The sequence below is a fragment of the Salvelinus namaycush genome, unplaced genomic scaffold (genome assembly GCF_016432855.1).
Source record: "Salvelinus namaycush isolate Seneca unplaced genomic scaffold, SaNama_1.0 Scaffold1215, whole genome shotgun sequence".
NCBI classification, from domain to species: Eukaryota; Metazoa; Chordata; class Actinopteri; order Salmoniformes; family Salmonidae; genus Salvelinus; species Salvelinus namaycush.
This window is the reverse complement of record NW_024057915.1, coordinates 14,953-39,445: the sequence shown is the minus strand read 5'-3', so window position 1 is coordinate 39,445 and position 24,493 is coordinate 14,953. Positions and strand designations below refer to the sequence as shown.

Genomic DNA, 24,493 nt, shown 5'->3' with positions numbered 1-24,493 from the left:
CACAGGGGAAATGGGTGTTGCATAACTTTGTTTATGAAATAAATAAATAAAACAATACTGTAACGGTTTTCGTCGTCTGAAGAAGAGGAATCGGACCAAAGTGCAGCGTGGTAAGTGTTCATGCTTTTTATTGAAACTGAACACTATTAAAAAAATAACAAAGAGAATAACCGAAACAGTCCTGTCAGGTGCAAAACACTAAACAGAAAATAACTACCCACAAAAACCATGTGGGAAAACGCTACCTAAGTATGGTTCCCAATCAGAGAGAACGATAGACAGCTGTCCCTGATTGAGAACCATATCAGGCCAAAACATAGAAATACAAAAACATAGAAAAGAGAACATAGAATGCCCAACCAAATCACACCCTGACCAAACAAAAATAGAGACATAAAAAACTCTCTAAGGTCAGGGTGTTTTTTGGGTTATTTTTAAACTCAGGTTCCCTTGATCTAAAATTAGGATTTGGTTGAACATCTGGTAACATTAAATATAAAACAAATATACATAACAGAGAAAATCGGAAAGGGGGCAAATACTTTTCATGTCACTGAATGTGCATGTGAAACCGACATCAGTGTGCGGTTAACAGTATAGTTTCCACCACTGTCCCTGTCCCCATACCGGACTCAAACCTGTGGTCCTCTGCTCACAAACACATGTCACCTCACTCCTTGATGACATAACAACCAATTGAAAAATCACCTGTACATTGAAATAAGTAAATATTATTATTATTGGGAGAGACTGTACCAATGATGTGTATACTATTCTACAGTATTTCAATCAAATGTTTCAAGGACAAAATTACATGAATTTAAGTATTTTGTTGTAGACGGAGAGAAAAGGTAGTACTCTAAAAATAAAATACTTTAATATCTTTACATGTTTATTTTTAAGTGTTTTATGTTCAGGTCACATAAAAAGCATGAGCTGGAGCACACTCAGAGAAAATGACTTATTGTAGAGGTGCTGACTAACGGTGAATACACTGTAAGCTATAAAAACAAAGAGAGTTGCACACTCTATATATATAAACTCCCAGTCATTTATTGGGTAAAACACCAACGTTTCGGCATCACTGTGCCTTCTTCAGGGTAAAGCCATGAATGCTTGAACCAGGTTATGTAGACAAACAGTGCAATTAGTGCAACCAATGACAATAGTGAGGGGTGTGTCGGAATTATTTTTTACATTTAATTTATTTAACCTTTATTTAAATAGGCAAGTCAGGTAAGAACAGATTCTTATTTACATTGACTGCCTACCAAAAGGCAAAAGACCTGCGGGGACGGGGGCTGGGAATAAAATAAATAAATAAAATATAAATATAGGACAAACACAGATCACGACAAGAGAGACAACACAACACTACATAAAGAGAGACCCAAGACAACAACATAGCAAGGCAGCAACACATGACAACACAGCATGGTAGCAACACAACATGACAACAACATGGTAGCAACACAACATGGTAGCAGCACAAAACATGGTACAAACATTATTGGGCACAGACAACAGCACAAAGGGCAAGAAGGTAGAGACAACAATACATCACACAAAGCAGCCACAACTGTCAGTAAGAGTGTCCATGATTGAGTCTTTGACTGAAGAGATTGAGATTAAACTGTCCAGTTTGAGTGTTTGTTGCAGCTCGTTCCAGTCGCTAGCTGCAGCGAAGTGAAAAGACGAGCGACCCAGGGATGTGTGTGCTTTCGGGACCTTTAACAGAATGTGACTGGCAGAACGGGTGTTGTATGTGGAGGATATGTCTGCAGTAGACATCTCAGATAGGGGGGAGTGAGGCCAAAGAATATTTTATAAATTAGCATTAACATATGGGTCTTGAGACGGGAATACAGAGATGACCAATTTACAGAGGAGTGTAGATTGCAGTGATATATAAATAGCAGCACAACATTGCTTAGAATCAAGGGCGATGGCAACCTCTTTGAGGACCTTTAAGGTTGCAGTGACACATCCATAAACTGAGCGGAAACCAGATTGCATACCAGAGAGAATACTATAGACATTAAGAAAGCCAGTCAGTTGATAATTGACACGTTTTTCCAACACTTTTGATAAACAGGGTAAAATAGAAATAGGTCTAGAACAGTTAGGATCAGCTTGATCTCCCCTTTTAAATAAAGGACGAACCATGGCTGCGTTCCAAGCAATGGGAACCTCCCCAGAAAGGAGAGACAGGTTCAAAAGGTCGGAGATAGGCTTGGCGATGATAGGGGCAGCAACCTTAAAGAAGAAAGGGTGTAAATTATGAGGTTAATTAGGATGAAATGAGTGAAACTGTTAAAAGACAATAGTTTACAGCATATTGAATATATTAGGCTATTGTTGTCATTAAAATTAGCATAAGATTAGCATCAACATACATTATTGTTTAAAATAATTTCACATATATTTAATTGTTTCCAAATTCATAAAATGTTGTTACATGTAATCATTTGGTCCATCCATAATGCATAGTAAGCGTCATCAACAAGGGAACATATTGGATGTACACTGATAAGCTGAGGAAAGAATATATTCATTTATAGGACTTCATAAAAATAATTGTTCATAACAAGGGCCTGAGATCAAAGTCAATATTCCGACCACTAGGAGTCAATGTTTAAAAAAAGCATATATACAGTAGGCTTCCCTCTGTAGTAGTAGGACCTCCATGTTAATTCCTCTCCTTGGTAGAGCAACATGCTCAATACCTGTGTATTTGAGGGAGGAGATGGGATCAACCTGTGTTGCTTCAACAGTGAGCTGCTACTGGATAGTCAGTGTTCTTACACCTGATTGAGCTGCGGTGTTCAGCTCTGCATTGTTTTAATTGTATTTTCGTTTCTCCTACGTTGGCTTTCCCACATGAACATGTGATGAGATAGATTACTCCCTTTATCTTGCAAGAGATGATACCCCTAACAGGGATTTTTCCACCTGTATGTGGGTGTCTGAAGAAGGGTGTTTTTGTAGTGCTATTGCAATGTGAACATGATCCACATTTGTAGTTCCCATTTGGAATGGGTGTCAAGAGTGTCTGAGTGGGCTCAGGGGGCAGGTCAGATCTCACTAAGCTATCCCCAATATTGCAACCACACTTATAGACCACCAGTGGGGGTTCCTTGAAGAGGTGTGATTTTTTTTTGTCTGATATCAGAATATGCCAGTGCTTCTTCAGGATTGCTTTCATTTTCTCTGAACACTTGGTGTATTTGTGCAAAAGACTTGTTTAATCCTGAATAACTGGCTATATGGTAGACCATTCCTGAGGGGAAGGGGATGCATACTATCCCCACGTAGCAGGGTATTGAGGTCTGTTGGCTGTGTGTACAAGTCTGTATGTAAAACATCATTATCTTTGATGATCCATAAGTCCAGGTAGTTTATTTTTCTCTCATCAGTCTGCATGGTGAATTTGAGATATTCAGAGCTCTCGTTTAGCAGAGTTTGGAATTCATTTTGGTTCCTGCTGACTTCCTTCCCAGAGCACAAAGACATCATCTATGTATTTCTTCCATGAGATGATTTTAAAGAGTAGGAGGTGTGTCTCTGTTGTGTAAATGAGTGCATCCTCAAATTGTTCCACATACAGGTTCACATAGGTAGGGTCAAAGGGGGAGCCCATGGCTACACACCGAATTTGAAGGAAAAAAGACTCAAAGATGAAGTAGTTATTGGATAATACCAGTTCAGTGAGTTACAAGATGCAATCATTGGCTGGAGCAAGGCTAGTGTCTCTCTGTTGAAGGAAGTGTTGCAGGTCACAAAATGAAATTTAAAAGTTTGCAATAAGGTATCTCTAATAGAATATACTTGTCTAAAACAAATGTAAACATTAATAAATGTGTTTTTATATCTTCCAAAACCTGTTTTACACTGAAAGAGGAGTTACAAGATGGCTGTGCAGTGGCTTCCAATCAGCAGCCCGTGCAGTCATCTAGGGTTAATGCATATCATTGGACTGTACCGAAAATATATCAGAACCTCCCTGATGTTGTTCTTTATGTTGCAGGTGTTTTGGCCTGTTTTGGCCAACGAGATTTGATCGCCACAATGCCAGATAGACTGGATGTACTGACTGGTTCCTGTATACAAATCCCATGTACATGTAATATTCTTGACAAAAATAAGTATACATTTAACAGCACAATACCAACCTTTGGAGTGTGGATTAAAGAAAGCCCAGACTTTGGTTTGCATCCGGACAATGTGATATTTAACAGTAGTGAGACGGTCAACAGATATCAAGGGAAGATAACTGGAAACATGTCCCAGAAGAACTGCACCACAGTCTTCTTCAATGTAACCACCAGTTACACTAATAAATACTTCTTCAGGATTGAGAGTCAACCATTCCGTGCAACAGACACTGAAAAGTCTGTTGATATAGTTGTCTGGGGTAAGAGACAATTTAACCGTTTACCAACTATTTTTCCCAGTTTAGATTCCTTTCATCAAAGATAAGAGTAGAACAAGTGTGCAGTTTAACTTTTAGTGTAAACTATCTTCATCTACAATGTTTTCCAGATTTGCCTTCCAGTCCCATCATTACTGTCTCAGGTGAGGTGAAGGAAGGGACCCCTGTCAGTTTGAACTGCTCTGCTGTCGCTCCCTGTCCTGAACACCCCCCTGAACTGACATGGACTCTCCCAACACAGTTCACAACTGAGAACCAACTGCAGGAGAATCCAGACCAAACCAAATCAGTTCTCTCCACGGTGACCTTCACTCCGTCATACCTTCATCATGAGAAGAACATCACTTGTACTGCAGTCTACCCAGTAGGGGCAAGCAACAAGACAGCTGAACATAACATGATGCTTAATGTTTCATGTAAGATTTAGTCACCGGTTCCTGTAGAATAGATCATTCTATCATGTTTTCACTGATGATTGTAATAGAGTGGTTTTGATGAGACTATTCAATATACCATATCAGATACATTCTAAATGAACCCCTCTCCCTCAGTCTCTCCTAAGGACACCTCAGCCTCCATCAGTCCAGCTGATCCAGAATCAGTGGGCAGCTGTGTTAATCTGACGTGCAGCAGTACAGCCAACCCTCCTGTGACAAACTTCACCTGGTTCCAGATCAGTGGAGATAAACCAATACAGGTAGCAACTGGACTGCATTACTCCCTCAATGTGACTGCTGTTGATGGAGGACTGTACTTCTGTGAAGCAAGAAATAGTCACGGCTGTGGGAAGTCTAATGACGTGCAGCTGGCTAGTAAAGGTAAAACGGCCACGTAGGGCACAATCTTAGGTTAGATATACACTATATATACAAAAGTATGTGGACAAACATTGCTCACAGGTGTATAAAATCGAGCACAAAGCCATGCAATCTCCATAGACAAAAACATTGGCAGTAGAATAGCAACATTCACTACAGAGTATCAAACTGCCTCTGGAAACAATGGCAGCACAAGAACTCTTCGTTGGGAGCTTCGTGAAATGGGTTTCTATGGCTGTGCAGCCGCACACAAGCCTAAAATCACCTTGCACAATGGCAAGAATCGGCGTGAGTGGTGTACTCTGGAGAAGTGGAAACCCGTTCTCTGGAATGATGAATCACGCTTCACCATCTGGCAGTCCATTGGACGAATCTGGGTTTTGCCAGGAGAAAACTACCTGCCCCAATGCATAGTGCCAACTGTACTGTTTGGTGGATGAGAAATGGTCTGGAGCTGTTTTTCATGGTTCGCCTAGGCACCTTTTGTTCCAGTGAAGGGAAATCTTAATCCTACAACATACAATGACATTTTGTATTCCATATTTATACCCATGATTTTAGAATGAGATGTTCGACGAGCAGTTGTCCACATACTTTTGGTCAAGTAGTGTACTTTAGACATTTTTACGTGAGAAATGACCATAATATGTTCTGTATTTTCAGGGCCAGAGGAGCATAATAACTCAATGGTTTTTTGGGTTGCAGCAGGAACTCTGGCGGCCTTTTTGTTTATCAGCCTGATCAGTCTTTTTGTATGGTAAAAACTTTTCCTGGCATTAACGCAAAACTATATTATTTCTGCTGTGTTTGTGCTTTTGCATATGAAAACCCTCACAGTGCATTCAGAAGGCCTTTCTAAATGTCTTCCAGGAGGAGAAACTCGAGGCTTCACGATGGACTTGAAAGGACAGACAATACACAGGGACAGGTGGGAATAAGGCTCAACTTTCAAACCATCTACAAAGTGTATCTAAGGAAGAATAGAATTAATGCTGAAACTATCCAAAGCCATGAGGTTAACATCATTTTAGAGCAAGTTCAGGGGAGATGAACAAACCGAAAGCAATGCCACATCCTGTAAGAATATGGAATGAAAACAGAATAGCTGTTGGACTTTGACAGTGTTTACATTAGATTGGAGCTCATTTGTTGGCAAAATGTAACTCTTTACACCTGTCAGTTGAATTTACATTTTCATTGACATCTCCTCAGTATGTGTTGTGTAACCTGCTGACCTTAGAGTTTTACACATGACTGAGCTTAGAGCTTTACACCTGTTCCTCTCTCTGTGTTCTCTCCACAGAACTTCCCGGTTGGGACAGTGTGTGCTAACCAGGCCACAGCCGGAGAGGAACCAGAGGAACGTGCAGAAGACCAGTCTGAAGAGATCCACTACGGTGACATAGACTTCTCCAAACTACAGACCAAAGAGACCCCAGCTGCAGCCCAGGACAGGGTCCAGGGACAGGAGAGTGAGTACGCTGAAGTCAACGTGACCAGGAGAGGGGCCCAGGAACCACCTCTTAACAACCTAGATGGACTTTATGCACAAGTGAATTAAAGAGGTGCATGTTAATTTTCCAATGGGTATTAAGTGTTTTTATGTACAGTATTGTCATTGTGTATCTGTTTTCTATTGGTACTTTGTTACATTGATAATTGTGTGCTCTATGATTATCTGCATATTTGTAAAATTTGCTGGGATGAAAAGTGTTTAACTGTTACTATAGTGGTGATACGATGATGTAGGCTACTCTTTATTTTAGACCATTTATTTTTAGTGTTGAGTTCACAGAGCATCTGTTTAATGGGTTCCAGTATAGAGGAACTGCTGAGTTCAACTAGCTTACTGAAGGCAGTTTAAGTCCATATAAAGTCAATGATGACTGAGGAGAGAAGACACAGTTAGTTGGAGAGACAGTGGTCTGATACAAGACAGGAAGTTGGTGCAGGAAGTCTACATGATGGCAGAATGGTGTTAACATCTACTAGTCACTGTTTCTCTGCATGTTTTGTGCAGTTACCAGAATAACAATATTATATATTTTCAGTTTATATCTATTTAGAAGTTGTTGTGTCAGTTTTTATGCTGAATGTTAAATCAAAGAAACAATTGAGGCTGAATTTAAGGTTGTTTATTAATTGCACTGTAATTAAAACCTTTACATTAAATTTCCATTACATCTTTTGGTCTTATTGGTCCAACATTTTACTACTCATTAAAATGGATTACATTTATATGTGTCACTGGCCTACACACAATTCCCCATAATGTGGAATGATGTCTTGAATTAAAAAATGAATTAAAATATGAAACATCTTGAGTCAATAAGTATTCAACCTCTTTCTTATGACAATCATGAATAAGTTCAGGAGTAAAGATTTGCTTAACAAGTCGCATAATAAATTGCATGGACTCACTGTGTGTGCAATAATAGTGACTGACTACCTCATCTCTTTACCCCACACATACAATTATCTGTAAGGTCCCTCAGTCGAGCAGTGTGTTTCAAACAGATTTAACCACAAAGACTGGGGAGGTTTTCCAATGACTCGTAAAGAGGAGCACCTATTGGTAGATGGGTAAAAAATAATAATAATTGAATATCCCTTTCATGGAAGTTATTAATTACAATTTTTAATGGCGTATCAATAAACCCAGTCACTACAAAAATACAGGCGTCCTTCCTAACTCAGTTGCCAGAGAGGAAGGAGAACGCTCAGGGATCTCACCATGAATCCACTGGTGATTTTAAAACATTTACACAGTCTAATGGCTGTGATAGCAGAAAACTTAGGATAGATCAACAATGTTGTAGTTACTCCACAATACTAACCTAAGTGACAGATTGAAAAGAAGGAAACATGCTCAGAATTAACATATTCCAAAACATGCATCCTGTTTGCAATAAGGCCCTAAAGTAAAACTGCAAGACATGTGTCAAAATAAATGTACTGTATGTCCGGAATACAAAGTGTTATGTTTGGGGCAAATCACATCACTGTGTACCACATCACTGTGTACCACATCACTGTGTACCACATCACTGTGTACCACATCACTGTGTACCACATCACTGTGTACCACTCTTCATATTTTCAAGCATGGTGATGGCTGCACCATGTTATGGCCGTCTAGCAATGATCAACAACCAACTTGATAGGGATTTAATCATTTTTTAAAGAATAATGTAAAAAATATTGTACAATTGTCACGTTCCTGACCTGTTTTCTCTTGTTTTGTATTTATTTAGTATGGTCAGGGCGTGAGTTGGGTGGGTTGTCTATGTGTTGTTTTCTATGTTGGGGTTTTGTGCGTTCGGCCTGGTATGATTCTCAATCAGAGGCAGCTGTCAATCGTTGTCCCTGATTGAGAATCATACTTAGGCAGCCGGGGTTCACGTGTGTGTTTGTGGGTGTTTGTATTTCGTGTCAGTGTTCGTGCCACACGGGACTGTCTTTCGGTTTGATTCGCTTTTGTTTCGTGTAGTGTTCAGTTTGTTAATAAATCATGGACACTTTCCACTCTGCGTCTTGGTCCGATCCTTACACCTCCTCTTCAGACGAAGAGGAGGAAATCAGCCGTTACAACAATCCAGGAAAGCTCTTACAGACTTACCCAGAAAGACTCACAGATGTAAACACTGCCAAAAAGTGATTCTAACATTAATTCAATATTTCTGTATTTCATTTTCAATTCATCTGCAAACATTTCTAAAAACATATTTTCACTTTGTTATTAAGGGGTATTGTGTGTAGATGGGTGAGAAAATACATATATTTAATGCATTTTAATTTCAGGCTGTGACACAACAAAATGTCTATTAAGTCAAGGGGTATGAATACATTCTGAAGGCACTGAGTAAATGAATTGAGTTGCACCCCCTTTTGCCTTCAGAACAGCCTCAATTCATCGGGGCTGGACTCTACAAGGTGTCGAACGTGTTCCACCTGGATGATGGCCTATGTTGACTCCAATGCTTCCCACACTTGTGTCAAGTTGGCTGGATGTCCTTTGGGTGGTGGACTATTCTTGATACACATGGGAAACAGTGTTAAAAACCCAGCAGTGTTGCAGTTCTTGAAACCAGTGCGCCTGGCACCTTCTTCCACACCTCATTCAAAGGCACTTACATTTTTTGTCTTGCCCAAAAACCCTCTAAATGGCACACATACACTTCTCAATTGTCTCAAGGCTTAAAAATCCTTCTTTAACCGGTCTCCTCCCCTTCATCTACGCTGAAGTGGATTTAACAAGTGACTTCAATAAGGGATCATAGCTTTCACTTGGATTCACATGGTCAGTCTATGTCATGGAAAGAGCAGTAAGATACAGTTGAACACTGATTCTGATCTATCACCTAATACCTACAGTACTCATAAATCCATTGACAGTGTGGTAGCCTGAACTGCATGCAGACACGTTGTTTATTTGAAATGTCATACATTTTACCCACATATAGGCAAAGCAGTTTCCACAACACTGAAATGAGCTTGTTAGTCCCTTTTTTGTCAGTCCCACCATATCCCCATCCCCACCATATTGAAGCATCAGCGTAGTGTTGTGTCCCATAGTCAATGCTTTCTCTCTTCTCTCTCTGAATCATCTGGTCCTTCTGCCTCTCAATTATTCCTGACCCTGTCCTCCAGAGCCTTCAGCTCTCCCTCCACCTGTTGGGGGAAGTCGGCTCTCACCTGCTTGGTAAAGTACACCCTCAGCTCCTGGGTCTCCTTCTCCCAGAAGACCTTGGGCTAGTCAAAGAGGGTTTTGTCTAGAAGGTATACAGCTTCTGTAAAAATAAAATCGTTTTCTAGCAGGTTTAGGAGAATTATGCAGCAGGTTAGGATAATTAACGTAGCAGGTTATGATAATTAGATTAAAGTACAGAAAAGGGTTAGGATTAGATAAAATGCAATAATAATTCAACTTTTGACGGAAATTTAACAAAAGCTTTATCCCACCTAGACTTTCCACCTTGCCGCTCAGACCCTGCAGGTCGCTGGCTCTCTCCTGTGGTACCTGTGGACTCTCTTTTCACGTCACTTCAAAAAGAAGGGATTATAGTAGCAGGTTAGGAGCAGGGCCGGACTACTGAACGGCCCCATATAGCATATGATAGCAAAATGTGTTGAATAGTAGGAAATTAGCTTTAACACTGTAACAATTTGTCTCAGCCTCATGGCAAAATGTGAACACAAGCATGATGAGCTATAAAACACCAAACTAAATCTCTGCTTCATGGCAAAAAGTGTAGAATTTCAGGAAGTTAGCTTTAAAACTGACATTTTTTATCTAAGCTTCATGACAAAATGTGTAGAATAGCGTTATAAAATTGCAAATATTTCTCTCCGCACCATGGCAAAATGTGTTGAAATTTAGAAAAGTACAGTGGCATGAAAAAGTATGTGATCCTTTTGGAATTACATGGATTTTCGTATAAATTGGTCATAAAATTTGATCTTCATCTGAGTCACAACAATAGACACACACAGTGTGCTTAAACTAATGACAGAAATTATTATATTTTCCTTGTCTTTATTGAATACATAATTTAAAATTTCACAGTGTAGGTTGGAAAAAGTAAGGCTAATGACTTCTCCAAAAGCTAATTGGAGTCAGTAGTCAGCTAACCTGGAGTCCAGTCAATGAGATTGAAGATGTTGGTTAGAGTTGCCCTGCCCTATACAAAACACTCTCAAAATTTAAGTTTGCTATTCACAAGAAGCATTGCCTGATGTGAACCATGCCTTGAACAAAAGAGATCTCAGAAGACCTAAGATTAAGAATTGTTGACTTGCATAAATCTGGAAAGGGTTACAAAAGTATCTCTAAAAGTCTTGATGTTCATTAGTCCACGGTAAGACAAATTGTCTATACAGTAAATGGAGAAAGTTCAGCAATGTTGCTACTCTCCCTAGGACTGGCCTTCCTGCAAAGATGACTGCAAGAGCACAGTGCAGAATGCTCAATGAGGTTAAGAAGAATCCTAGAGTGTCAGCTAAAGACTTACGGCAATCTCTGGAACATGCTAACATCTCTGTTGACGAGTCAACGATACGTAAAACACTGAACAAGAATGGTGTTCATAGGAGGACACCACAGAAGCAATATTATTGTGATGTCTTGTGTGAACCGTTCTCTTGAGGTTATGCCACTGCATCTCAATCGTGTTGAGCTCAGGACTCTGACTGGGTCACCCCCTTCTGTTGTTGATTTACTTCTGTGTTTTGGGTTGTTGTCCTGTTTCATCACCCAACTTCTGTTGACTTCAATTGGCAGACAGATAGCCTTAAATTCTGCTGCAAAAAGTATTGATAAACTTGGGAATTCATTTTTCCGTCAATGATAGCAAGCTGTCCAGGCCCTGTGGAAGCAAAGCAGACCCAAACCATGATGCTCCCTCCACCATACTTTACAGTTGGGATGAGGTTTTGATGTTGGTGTGCTTTGCCTTTTTTTCTCCACACATAGTGGTGTGTGTTCCTTCCAAACAACTCAACTTTAGTTGAATCTGTCCACAGAATATTTCGCCAGTAGCGCTGTGAAACATCCAGGTGCTCTTTTGTGAACTTCAGAAATGCAGCAATGTTTTTTTTGGACAGCAGTGGCTTCTTCTGTGGTGTCCTCCCATGAACAACACTGTTGTTTATTTTTTATTGTTTTTTACTTAAAACACAAGGAAAGGGTAACATTAAAGTATTAGAACATGAAGGACAAACAATACGGCATCAAGACACTATCAAACATGTATCTGTCTTTCCGCAACAGAGCCTTCCTTATGTGTGAGAGTGCGTGTGCATGATAGTGATATAAAATATATGTCATAGTTTCCTTTTTCATGATCACAATCTTGTGAAACCCGAACCCTCCAAGATCCCCCACAGTCCCCCCCTGGAAGAAGAAAAAAAAATACAATTAATTCCATTCCCCACCCTCAAGAACCCCCCAATGCACCAACAACCAAGAGAACTAAAGAGACAAAATGAAAAGACAGAAGAAAACAGCAAACAACAATGCAACATTTTTTAAAACAAAATACGGTAATACATGTAAAACAAAGGACATCAAGGACAACTGAAATCATAACAGCGATGCCAACTGTATATGTTTGTGTGCATGTCTGCCACTATTACATGTACGTGTGTGTTCTTGTATGTGTTTATTTGAATGAGAGTGTGTGTATATGCATGTGTACAACCACCTGCACGGCATCAGCCTCAGGCAAACCGGCATTAGTTGTGAAAACACTGCCACTTAGTGTCATTCAAATGTACTTTTATTATGTTTAATTTAGACTTTTTTCCCCCCTTTATCTTTTGACCATCATTCTCTCTCTCACACAGCAACTCCACTCCCACTTGTCTCCAATTCCACATACCAACCCTCACCTTCCCTCAGCCCATCCTATCTATCTCTGCTGGCCACCCACTTCGTGTTTCTACGCAACACATATCTTTCAACTATGCTATGATGTTTAATGTACAATTTCAATCTATCTAATCGAATATAATCTACAGATTACGTGTTGAAGATAAATACTTTTACTAAGAGTATTAGTATAGTGTATATTCTGTATCCTCACAACAAAATCTGCAGAGCTTCGATGATTTTATGCCCCAAATATTCAACATTTTGTTGGTGCAAGAATTCTATATAATAATTTTAGCTGAAAAGCATGAAGTCTTGAATCTTGTGTTGTTTTATATATCAAATAATACACCCTGTACCATGCAATCGGTACATCAAAAATCTCTTCCCAACTATTTTGCTATCTGTATTGCACAGTTGTCAACATCCTGGTCCTCAAATGAAACTGGTATACTTTCCTATTTATGCTATTTTTATTCCTCTGCCAGTTTTGATCCTTTATATTGGGCAGACAGACCAGTTCCCTACCTCCTCCCGCTGCCACCTGCCTCCTCCATTTTTGGGGCAATACTGTAATCAATTGGCTGTACTCTTGGATTGAGCAGACCTTCCCATGAAGGACAATACTCTACCATTACAATCACTTAAGAACAAAATACCCTTTTCAAACATCTTTCCCATAAATACAGGTATTTTATCAACCAGCACATTTGAGTTCAGCCATAATATTTGTGGTAATATTTGTTCTATCTTTTCAGAGGGATAAATTGAAATAAATAGACAGGTATTTACCTCTCCAAGGTTGCAGGATATTGTCTATTTTTACAAGTTTTCTATCGAAATTCATTGTGGAGAGCGTATTGATATGTTTTCTGATATGAATACCAAGTATGTCTACTTCACCGTCAGCCCATTTTATAGGTAAGCTGCAGGGTAATGTAAAATGTGTATTTTTTAAGGATCCAATACGTAATATTGTACACTTATCATAATTAGGTTTTTGTCCAGAGAGTACAGAAAAGTTATCTAGATCTTCAATGAGACATTGCAGGGATCTAGCTTGCGGACTTGAGTCATCGGCATACATGGACACCTTTGTTTTTAAGCCTTGGATTTCTAATCCTCTAATGTTGTTATTGAATCTGATTTCAATAGCTAGCATTTCGATGGCCATAACGAATAGATATGGTGACAGCGAACATCCTTATTTAACTCCTCTTGACAGTTCAAAACTCTCTGAGAAGTAGCCGTTATTTAGTATTTACACCTGGGGTTGATATACATTATTTTTACCCATTTTATAAGAGAATTACCGAAATTGAAAAAATCCAGGCATTTATAAATAAAATCCAGTCTTACTTTATCAAATGCCTTTTCAAAATCTGCTATAAATACCATTCCTGGCTTCTTATATGTTTCATGATGTTCTATTATTTCTATGAATGAACAATACCTGGTAAAACCCTTTTAATTCTGGGTGCTATGCATTTTGCTCATATTTTTTAATCACAACATTGAAGTGTAAGGGGCCTCCAGTTTTTTAGATAGACTGGGTCTTTATATTTGCCATCTGGGTCTTGTTTTAATAATAGAGAAATCAGATCTTCCTGCTGAGTACCTGACAGACTACCAATTCTATAGGAGTAGTTAAAACAATCTAGCAATGGAGCTTTTAGTATATCAAAAAATACTTGATATACCTCTGTATGCCATCAAGCCATGGGGTTTTTCCAGACTGAAAGGATTTAATAGCCTCAAAAAGTTATTCCTCTGTAATTTAGCCTTCGCACTGGTCTTTCTGTACATTTGCTAATTTTCAATTTTTTATATTATTTGGAAAGAATTCCTTACCGTAATCTTCATTCATTGGGAGAGGATGAGACGGAAAAGAGAACATCTGCCTAAAATAATTAGCTTCCTCTTTTAAAATATCATTCGGAGAATCATAGATGACTCCGTCTTCTGTAACGAGTTTCTGCAAATTCTTTTTGTTAGCGTTCCTGTATTGGAGATTCAGGAAGAATTTTGTGCATTTTTCTCTATATTCCATCCAGTTTGCTTTATTTTTGTAATAGATTACATTAGATCGTTCTTGAATAAGTTCCTCAAGTTCTTTTTGTTTTTCCTCTAACTTATTTTGTATCTCTGTATTATCATTTTTATTGCTATCTACCTGTACTATTAGTTCATGGATTTCCCTTGTTAGTCTTGTTTCAATAGCCAGAAACTGCTTTTTATTATTGATGACTATTGAATTGAATGACCCCTGAAGGTACATTTAAAAGGTATCCCAAACAATAAGGGGATTTGCTGAACCTATATTATACTGGAAAAATTCAGTTATAAATGATTTTGTCTTAGTTAAAAATAAGTTGTCCTCCAGTAAACTTTGATTAAATTTCCAATATCCCCGTCCACGTAGAAAATCTATAAGAGTTTTATGAATGCCAATTCGATGATAATACGATCTCATTCTATCTCCTATTAAAACTTTTTTAACCTTTGATGCAAGAGAGAAAGAGACAAGAAAGTAGTCAAGACGACTAGCTTGATTAAGTCTCCTCCATGTAAATCTCACTAGGTCAGGGTTTTTTAGTCTCCAAATATCCACTATTTCTAATGTGTCCATAATATTTGTGATTTCCTGAAGGGCACGGTGATGATAGTTTCTAGAGTGATTACCTTTACGGTCCATTGAGGTACTTAACACTGTGTATTAGTCTCCTACCATTATGATTAGATCATTTGTTGCCTGTAAATTCAATAAATTGGTATAAATGTTTTCGAAGAAGTGGATCATCATGATTTGGACGATATAGATTAATGAGCCAAATCTCTTTTTCGTCCACTTTCATATTCAAAAGGATCCACCTTCCTTGCGAATCATTCCGGATTTTTTGCACATTCAGATCGAAAATTTTGTTAATTTCCATTCCTTTGTCCATGGCAGAAAATTATTTCACCACCCCATTCCATTTTCCACGCAACTTCATCTAAGGATGTAGAGTGAGTTTCCTGTAAACAGTATATGTTATATTATATGGGAACTACAAATGTGGCTCATGCACACAGTGCAATAGCACTACAGAGGGAGGACTACTGGATTTCCGATTGAAAAACATTGACCCCTAGTGGTCAGATTATTGACTTTGATCTCAGGCCCTTCTTATGAACAATTACTGTTTTATGAAGAAGTCTTATAAATGAATATATTCTTTCTACAGCTTATCAGCGTACAACCAATATCTTCCCCCTGTTGATGATTCTTATTATGCATTATGGATTAACCAAAAGATTACTTGTAACACCATTTTATGAAATTGGAAACAATAAATATATGTGAAATTAAATTAAACAATAATGTATGTTGATGCTAATCGTATGCTAATGTTAATGATAACAATAGCCTAATATATTCAATATGCTGTAAACTATTGTCTATTAACAGTTTCACTCAATTCATTCAAATATAACTCGTAATTATGACACTCACTATTGTCATTGGTTGCACTAATTTCACTGTTTGTCTGCATAACCTGGTTCAAGCATTCATGACTTTACCCTGAAGAAGGCACAGTGATGCCGAAACGTTGGTGTTTTCCCCAATAAATTACTGGGAGTTTATATATATAGAGTGTGCAACTCTCTTTGTTTTTATAGCTTACAGTGTATTCACCGTTAGTCAGCACCTCTACAATAAGTAATTTTCTCTGGGTGTGCTCCAGCTCATGCTTTTTATATAACCTGAACATAACAAATAAAAAATAAACATGTAAAGATACTGAAGTATTTTCTTTATAGAGTACTGACTTTACTGTTCCCATCTACAACATAATACTTAAATACATGTAATTTTGTCCTTAAAACATTTGATTGAAATACTGTAGAATTCCATTAATTCTTATGAGGACTGCTTCTTCTGGGGAGTACCATATATAGAGACCGGTGGATTTAAAGTCTCTCATTGGCCGTTACATAGCATCAGCGGTCCAGGGTTTATACACATCAACGGTACAGTCTCTACTAATAATAATAATATAGACTTATTTCAATGAACATGTGGGTGTTGCATAACTTTGTTTAAGTAATAAATGAAATAAGTATGTCATTGTTGTGTTATTTGTTCACTCAGGTTCCATTATCTAATATAGCTTTTGATTGAATATCTGATAACATTCAGTATCAAAAATATCAAAAATACTTTTTCACAAGACTGTTTGAATCCAGACTATTAAAATGCACTAATCAGTAATTAACTGTACACTTTTCAACACAGTTAAATAGCACATCCCATAAAATATAATGACTTGTGGTTATTACTTTATGTCTGATTCATAACTAGTTGTTGCTGTGTATAAGACTCAGCTGACATAAAGAGACCAATGAGAAAAAACATGTTCTCAGGACAAGCCATGTGAGAACTCACACACTACTGATCACCTGAAACAGTACAAACATACACTTACTGGTAGAGTAGCTTAACTCACACAACACATTGCATTGAACCATCCCCATATAAAATACACTATGTCCTTCAGTTGTGAAGATAATACATGAACAAACAGCAGTACTTTAAAACATATTGAATCTCATTACTCATAATTAATTTCCTTTAATTTATTTTGAACATTCAAATTAACAGAAAATATATTGAAGAAGTCGATACTTGCCTTAGACGGTAACGTACACTGTCTACAGCAGAAACTGTCACACACATAGTGTGGTCTGACAAACTAAAGTGATGAAATGTATGTGGCATATCTCACATCTCATCAGTGACGTACTTCCTAATAGGTGTATGAGAAATTATTTTCAAACAATACTTCAGTATTTAATGTCCCTTTCTCGGGGTAGGACAGGTCAGCAGCATTGAAACGGGCCCCCAAATCGCTAAGTCCGCCCCCGACACATTGTTAAATTAAACAAATGAAACTTTCTGCATTATAACCATCTCCCTCTCCTCTATCTCCCAGCCTGAATGGGATTGTGTGTGAGATTTAAACATATAGTTAAATCATGAACCAAAATCCACTATTCATTTATTCAAGAGTTAAATTGGTTAAATTCGAGTTTGATACAAAACATATGGTTGTCACATTATGTTTCAACAGAAAAACAGACTTGGTATGAAACAGAGTAACTGTAATTGTATCTGACTGATTCTCACACACCACTCAACTTCTCCTACACCAACTTCCTCTTTCAAGTCTATTTGCCAAGAAGAGCCTGGTGGGCTGGAAGCCACAGAGACACTCTTTTCACTCCACTTTGATACGGAGTTGACTTTTTCGTAGCAGTTTATGAGAATTTATGTAGCATGTTAGGAGAATTATCATAGCATGTTAAGAGCGTGAGGTTAAGGTCAGGTAAAATAGTTAGGTTTAGGGAAAATGCTCTCCTAACCAGGGTTGGATGACCGCATTTGGGACCCTGAGTTTACTTTCCTGGATTTCAAAACGTTCTGCATTGGTGCAGAGATAATTATTTTTTATATTTTTGGTGTTTTATGGCACCTCATGCTTGTGTTCACATTTTGCCATGAGGCTGATATAAAAGGTTGCAGTTTTAAAGCTAATTTTATTCTATTCTATTTGCCAAGAAGACCCTGGTGGGCTGGATGACACATTTTCACACCACTTCTATATAGAACTGATTTTTTTCATATCAGGCGAGAAGAATATATGCAGCAGGTTAGGAGAATTACGGCTATGGGTTACGGTTAGTGAAAATGCTCTCCTAACCAGGGTCGGACAACCCCTCACCCCCCCTCCTACTTACTGCATTTCAACCCATTTTGCCATGGTGTGGAGAGCATTTCAACCCATTTTGCCATGGTGCAGAGATACATATTTACAGATTTATAATGCTATTCTAAACATTTTCATGAAGCTGACAGAAAATGTTGTTGTTTTCGAGCTAATTTCCTACTATTCAACATATTTTTCTATCATATGCTATCTGGGGCCGTTCGGTAATCCGGCCCTGCTCCTAACCTGCTACCAAAATCACTTCTTATTGAAGTGATGTGAAAAGAGTGTACCGGGTGTCACAGGAGGGAGCCAGTGACCTGCAGGTCCTGGGCAGCAAGGAGGACATGGGCTCCCTCTACGAAGGTCAAGTCTAGATGGGATAAAGCTTTTGTCAAATTTACATCAAATTCTTTTAGCATTTGAGCTAATCCTAACTCTTTTCCGTTCCTTGATCTAATTATCATAACCTGCCACGTTAATTCTTCTAACCTTCTGCCTAAATTCTACCAAACTTGCGAGAAAACTCAATTTTGACAAAAGCTGTATCCCTTCTAGACAAAAACACTCTTCGACCTGCCCAAGGTCTTCTGGGAGAAGGAGACCCAGGAGCTGAGGGTGTACTTTACCCAGCAGATGGGAGCCGACCTCCCCCAACAGGTGGAAGGAAAGCTGAAGGCTCTGGAGGACAGGGTCAGGAATTGAGAGGCTGAGGGACCAGATGATTCAGAGAGAGAAGAGAGAAAGCATTGACTATTGGACACTACACTACACTGATGCTGCAATATGGTGGGGATGGGGATATGGTGGGACTGACAAAAAAAGGACGAACAAGCTCATTTCAGTTTTGTGGAAACTACTTTGCCTATATGTGGATAAAATGTATGAAAATACAATGAAACGTTGTGTCTGCATGCAGATCAGGCTACCACTCACTGTCAATAGATATATGAGTAGGTAGTAGGTGATAAAACAGAACCAATCTGACTGTTCTTTCCTTGACATAGACTGACCAGGTGAATCCAGGTTAAAGCTATGATCCCTTATTGAAGTCACTTGTTAAATCCACTTCAGCGTAGATGAAGGCGGGAGACAGGTTAAAGAAGGATTTTTGAGCCTTGAGACAATTGAGAAGTGTATTGTGTATGTGTGCCATTTAGAGGGTGTTTGGGCAAGACAATAAATGTAAGTGCCTTTGAACGAGGTGTGGTAGCAGGTGCCAGGCGCACTGGTTTCAAGAACTGCAATACTGCTGGGTTTTTTCACTCTAAACAGTTTCCGGTGTGTATCAAGAATGGTCCACCCCCAAAGACATCCAGCCAACTTGACACAACTGTAGGAAGCATTGGAGTCAACATGGACCAACATCCCTGTGGAACGCTTTCAACACCTTGTAGAGTCCATGCCTCGATGAACTGAGGATGTTCTGAAGACAAAAGGGGTTTCAACTCAAAATTAGGTAGGTGTTCCTAATGTTTGGTATACTCAGTCTCTTCAGAAAGTACCCCTTGACTTATTCCACATTCTGTTGTTTTACAGCTTGAATTAAAAATGGATTAAATAGCATGCCCATAACACGGTGCAGCCATCACCATGCTTGAAAATATGAAGAGTGGTACTCAGTGATGTGTTGTGTTGGATTTGCCCCAAACATAACACTTTGTATTCAGGACATAAAGTTAATTTCTTTGCTCATTTTTTAAGCAGTTTTACTTTAGTGCCTTATTGCAAAGAGAATGCATGTTTTGGAATATGTTTATTCTGTACATGTTTCCTTCTTCTCACTTTGTCATTTAGGTTTGTGTTGTGGAGTAACTACACTGTTGTTGATAGATCCTCAGTTTTCTCCAATCACAGCTGTTAAACACTGCAACTGTTTTAAAGTCACCACTGGCGTTATGGTGAAATCAGTGGAGGCTGCTGAGAGGAAGACAACTCATAATAATGTCTGGAACGGAGCAAATGGAATGGAATCAAACACATGGAAAATGTGTTGGATGTATTTGATACCATTCCACCTATTCTGCTCCAGCCATTACAATGAGCCTTTCTCCCCCATTAAGGTGCCACCAACCTCCTGTAGGTGAAATCCCTGAGCGGTTCTGTAGTGAATGGGTGAATTGACAAATAATCCACAGTGTAATTAATGCTCAAATGGAAATTCATTGTCAGATTATAATTTGTTTTACCCATCTACCAACAGGTGCCCTTCTTTGAGAGGTATTGGAAAAGCTCTCTGGTCTTTGTGGTTTAATCTGTGTTTGAAATTCGCTACTTGACTATGGGACCTTACAGATAATTGTATGTGTGGGGAACAGAGATGAGGTAGTCATTCAAAAATCATGTTAAACACTAGATTTGCACACAGAGTGAGTCAATGCAACTTCTTATGTGACATGTTAAGAAAATCTTTACTCCTGAAATGATTTAGGCTTACCATAAGACAGGGGTTAAATACTTCTTGATTTTTAGACTTCTTGTTCTTGTCTAAAAACATAATTCACATTATGAGGAATTGTGTGTAGGCCAGTAACACATCTCAATTTAATCAATTTTAATGAGGAATGTAAAATGTTGGACCAATAAGACCAAAAGATTTCATGGAAATTGAATGTAAAGGTTTTAATTACAGTGTAATTAATAAACAACCTTATATTCAGTCTCAATTGTTTCTTTGATTTAACACTCAACATAAAAACTGACACAATAACTTCGAAATAGATACAAACTGAAAATAGATGATATTATTATTCTGGTAACTGCACAAAAGATGCAGAGAAACAGTGACTAGTAGATGTTAACACCATTCTGCCATCATGTAGACTTACTGCACCAACTTCCTGTCTTGTATCAGACCACTGTCTCTCCAACTAACTGTGTCTTCTCTCCTCAGTCATCATTGACTTTATATGGTTTTAAACTGCCTTCAGTAAGCTAGTTGAACTCAGCAGTTCCTCTATACTGGAACCCATTAAACAGATGCTCTGTGAACTCAACACTCAAAATAAATGGTCTAAAATAAAGAGTAGCCTACATCATCGTATCACCACTATAGTAACAGTTAAACACTTTTCATCCCAGCAAATTGCACAAATATACAGATATTCAAAGAGCACACAATTGCAAATGTAAGAAAAGTATAAATAGAAAATGAATACACAATGACGAGAATGTACATAAAAAGACTTAAAACCCATTGGCAAAATACATAAAATGCACCTCTTTTATTGACTTGTGCATGAAGCCCATCTAGGTTGTTAAGTGGTGTTTACTGGTTCCCTCTACCGACCGTGGCCTGGTTAGAGCACACTGTCCCAGCCAGGGAGTTCTGTGGAGAGAACACAGAGAAAGGAACAGTTGTCAGGACCGACACTTCAGAAGAATAATGACTTCATAGTTACAGTTGTTTACACAACACAGTATTCATTCAATTCTTCCTTAAGTTCACATTCTAGATGGGTTTTAAAAGTTTATTCTAACATTCCCACCTGTCCCTGTGAACGGTCTGTCATGTCAAACCCACTGGGGAGTCTAGATGTTCTCCTCCTCCTGGAAGACAAGAATAAAGGTCTTTTGACATCATTTAGGTGTTCATATACAAAAGCACAATCAGCATGATAAATATGTTTGCATTGAGGATGGGAATACATTTTTACCATGCAAAGAATACGACCAGGCTGAAAAGGAAAAGCAACCCCAAGGTTTTTCCTACAATCTCAAAAACCTTTGGGTTAACAGGCTCTTCTTGTCCTGTAAATAAAGCACATATTATGGTCCTCTGTTCCTAAAAGAGGAAACATTTTGCACATTGTCTAACATTACAATTTACACATATACTGTAGATGGACAGATGTAAGGTCTTAATTTAGCCAGTATTGTTGCAGCAAAATAATCCTGCAGCAAAAGGATTTGAACGTTTCCTCCGTAATGTTGTTCCATTGGAGGTGAGGCTATTAGCTGGACAAAATAAGGCTACATGAAAATTGCAACAATATTAATATAACCACGTTTTAGCGCATATTTTTGGTGAATTTATGTAAATCACAAAGCTTATCTGTATTTCACTCAGCGCAAGAAACTTCTCAGCAACAAAATAGTGATCAAATTAAGATCCTAAAACCGTATCATAGTTAGATACATATAGCAGGCATGTAGAAGTATATCTCTTCTACATCTATCTATATCTATAATATTCTTAAATGTTGTGTCGTATTAATGTGCCAATGCTTCTACCTTTAATAGCCAGCTGCACTTCCTTTGACTTCCCACTGCCGTGACTATTTCTTGCTTCACAGTAGTACAGTCCTCCATCACCAACAGTCACATTGAGGGAGTACCTCTGTCCAGATGCTACCTGTGTTGGTTTACCCCCACTGATCTGGAACCAGGTGAAGGTTGTCACAGGAGGGTTGGCTGTACTGCTGCAGGTCAGATTAACACAGCTGCCCACTGATACTGGATCAGCTGGACTGATGGAGGCCGAGGTGTCCTTAGGAGAGACTGAGGGAGAGGGGTTCATTTACAATGTAACTGGATATGGTATATTGAATAGTCTCATCAAAACCACTCTATTACAATCATCAGTGAAAACATGATAGAATGATCTATTCTTCAGGAACCGGTGACTAAATCTTACATGAAACATTAAGCATCATGTTATGTTCTGCTCTCTTGTTGCTTGCCCCTACTGGGTAGACTGCAGTACAAGTGATGTTCTGCTCATGATGAAGGTATGACGGAGTGAAGGTCACCGTGGAGAGAACTGATTTGGTTTGGTCTGGATTCTCCTGCAGTTGGTTCTCAGTTGTGAACTGTGTTGGGAGAGTCCATGTCAGTTCAGGGGGGTGTTCAGGACAGGGAGCGACAGCAGAGCAGTTCAAGCTGACAGGGGTCCCTTCCTTCACCTCACCTGAGACAGTAATGATGGGACTGGAAGGCAAATCTGTAATACATTGTAGATAAATATATTTTACACTAATAGTTAAACTGTCCACTTGTTTTACTCTTATCTTTGATGAAAGGAATCTAAACTGGAAAAATAGTTGGTTAAAAGATAAATAGTCTCTTACCCCTGACAACTATATCAACAGACTTATCAGGATCTGTTCCACGGAATGGTTGACTCTCAATCCTGAAGAAGTATTTATTAGTGTAACTGGTGGTTACATTGAAGAAGACTGTGGTGCAGTTCTTCTGGGACATCTTTCCAGTTATCTTCCCTTGATATCTGTTGTCTTTCTCACTACTGTTAAATATCACATTGTCCGGATGCCCACCAAGGTATGGGCTTTCTTTAATCCACACTCCAGAGGTTAGTATTGCGCTGTTAAATGTATACCTATTTTGGTCAGGAATATCAAATGAACATGGGATTTGCACACAGGAGCCAGTCAGTACATCCAGTTTATCTGGCATTGTGGCGATCAAATCTCGTTGACCAAAGCAGGCCAGAACACCTGCAACATAAAAGACAACATCAGGGAGGTTCTGATATATTTTCAGATCAGTCCAATGATATGTATTAACCCTAGATGACTGACAGGGGATGCTGTTTGGAGGCAACTGCACGGCAATCTTGTTACTCCTGCATTGTAAAAAAAGTTTTTGGAAGCTATGAAAAATGCATTTATTAATGTTTACATTCGTTTTTGACAAATATATTCTATTACAGACACCTTAATTCTAACTTTTAAATTATATTTTGTGAAACTGCAACACTTCCTTCAACAGAGAGACCCTGCCCTTGCTCCAGCCAATGATTGCATCTTGCGTCTCACTGAACTGGTATCATCCAATAACTACTTCATCTTTGAGTCAGAGTTTTTCCTTCAAATTCGGGGTGTAGCCATGGGCTCCCCCTTTGACCCCAACTATGTGAACCTGTATGTGGAACAATTTGAGGAACCACACCCCCTTCTCTCTAAAATCCTCTCATGGAAGAGATACATAGATGATGTCTTTGTGCTCTGGGAAGGTAGTCAGCAGGAACTAAATTAATTCCAAACTCTGCTAAACAAGAGCTCTGAATATCTCAAATTCACCATGCAGACTGATGAGATAAAAATAAACTACCTGGACTGATGGATCATCAAAGAGAATGATGCATTACACACAGCCAACAGACCTC

The 24,493-nt window shown here is 38.6% G+C and overlaps 1 protein-coding gene across 1 annotated transcript in view; it reads left to right on the top strand.

Annotated features, from left to right (window-relative positions):
• The first annotated feature begins 4,068 nt into the window (after positions 1 to 4,068).
• The window catches only part of LOC120036131 (sialic acid-binding Ig-like lectin 6), a 29,723-nt gene continuing 9,298 nt past the window's right edge, over positions 4,069 to 24,493 (top strand). The window contains exons 1-7 of the mRNA XM_038982604.1: positions 4,069 to 4,414; positions 4,543 to 4,848; positions 4,984 to 5,250; positions 5,914 to 6,002; positions 6,554 to 6,802; positions 18,672 to 18,737; positions 18,925 to 19,059. Coding sequence (XP_038838532.1) covers positions 4,069 to 4,414; positions 4,543 to 4,848; positions 4,984 to 5,250; positions 5,914 to 6,002; positions 6,554 to 6,802; positions 18,672 to 18,737; positions 18,925 to 19,059 — 1,458 coding nt within the window. The remainder of the gene's footprint in view (positions 4,415 to 4,542; positions 4,849 to 4,983; positions 5,251 to 5,913; positions 6,003 to 6,553; positions 6,803 to 18,671; positions 18,738 to 18,924; positions 19,060 to 24,493) is intronic.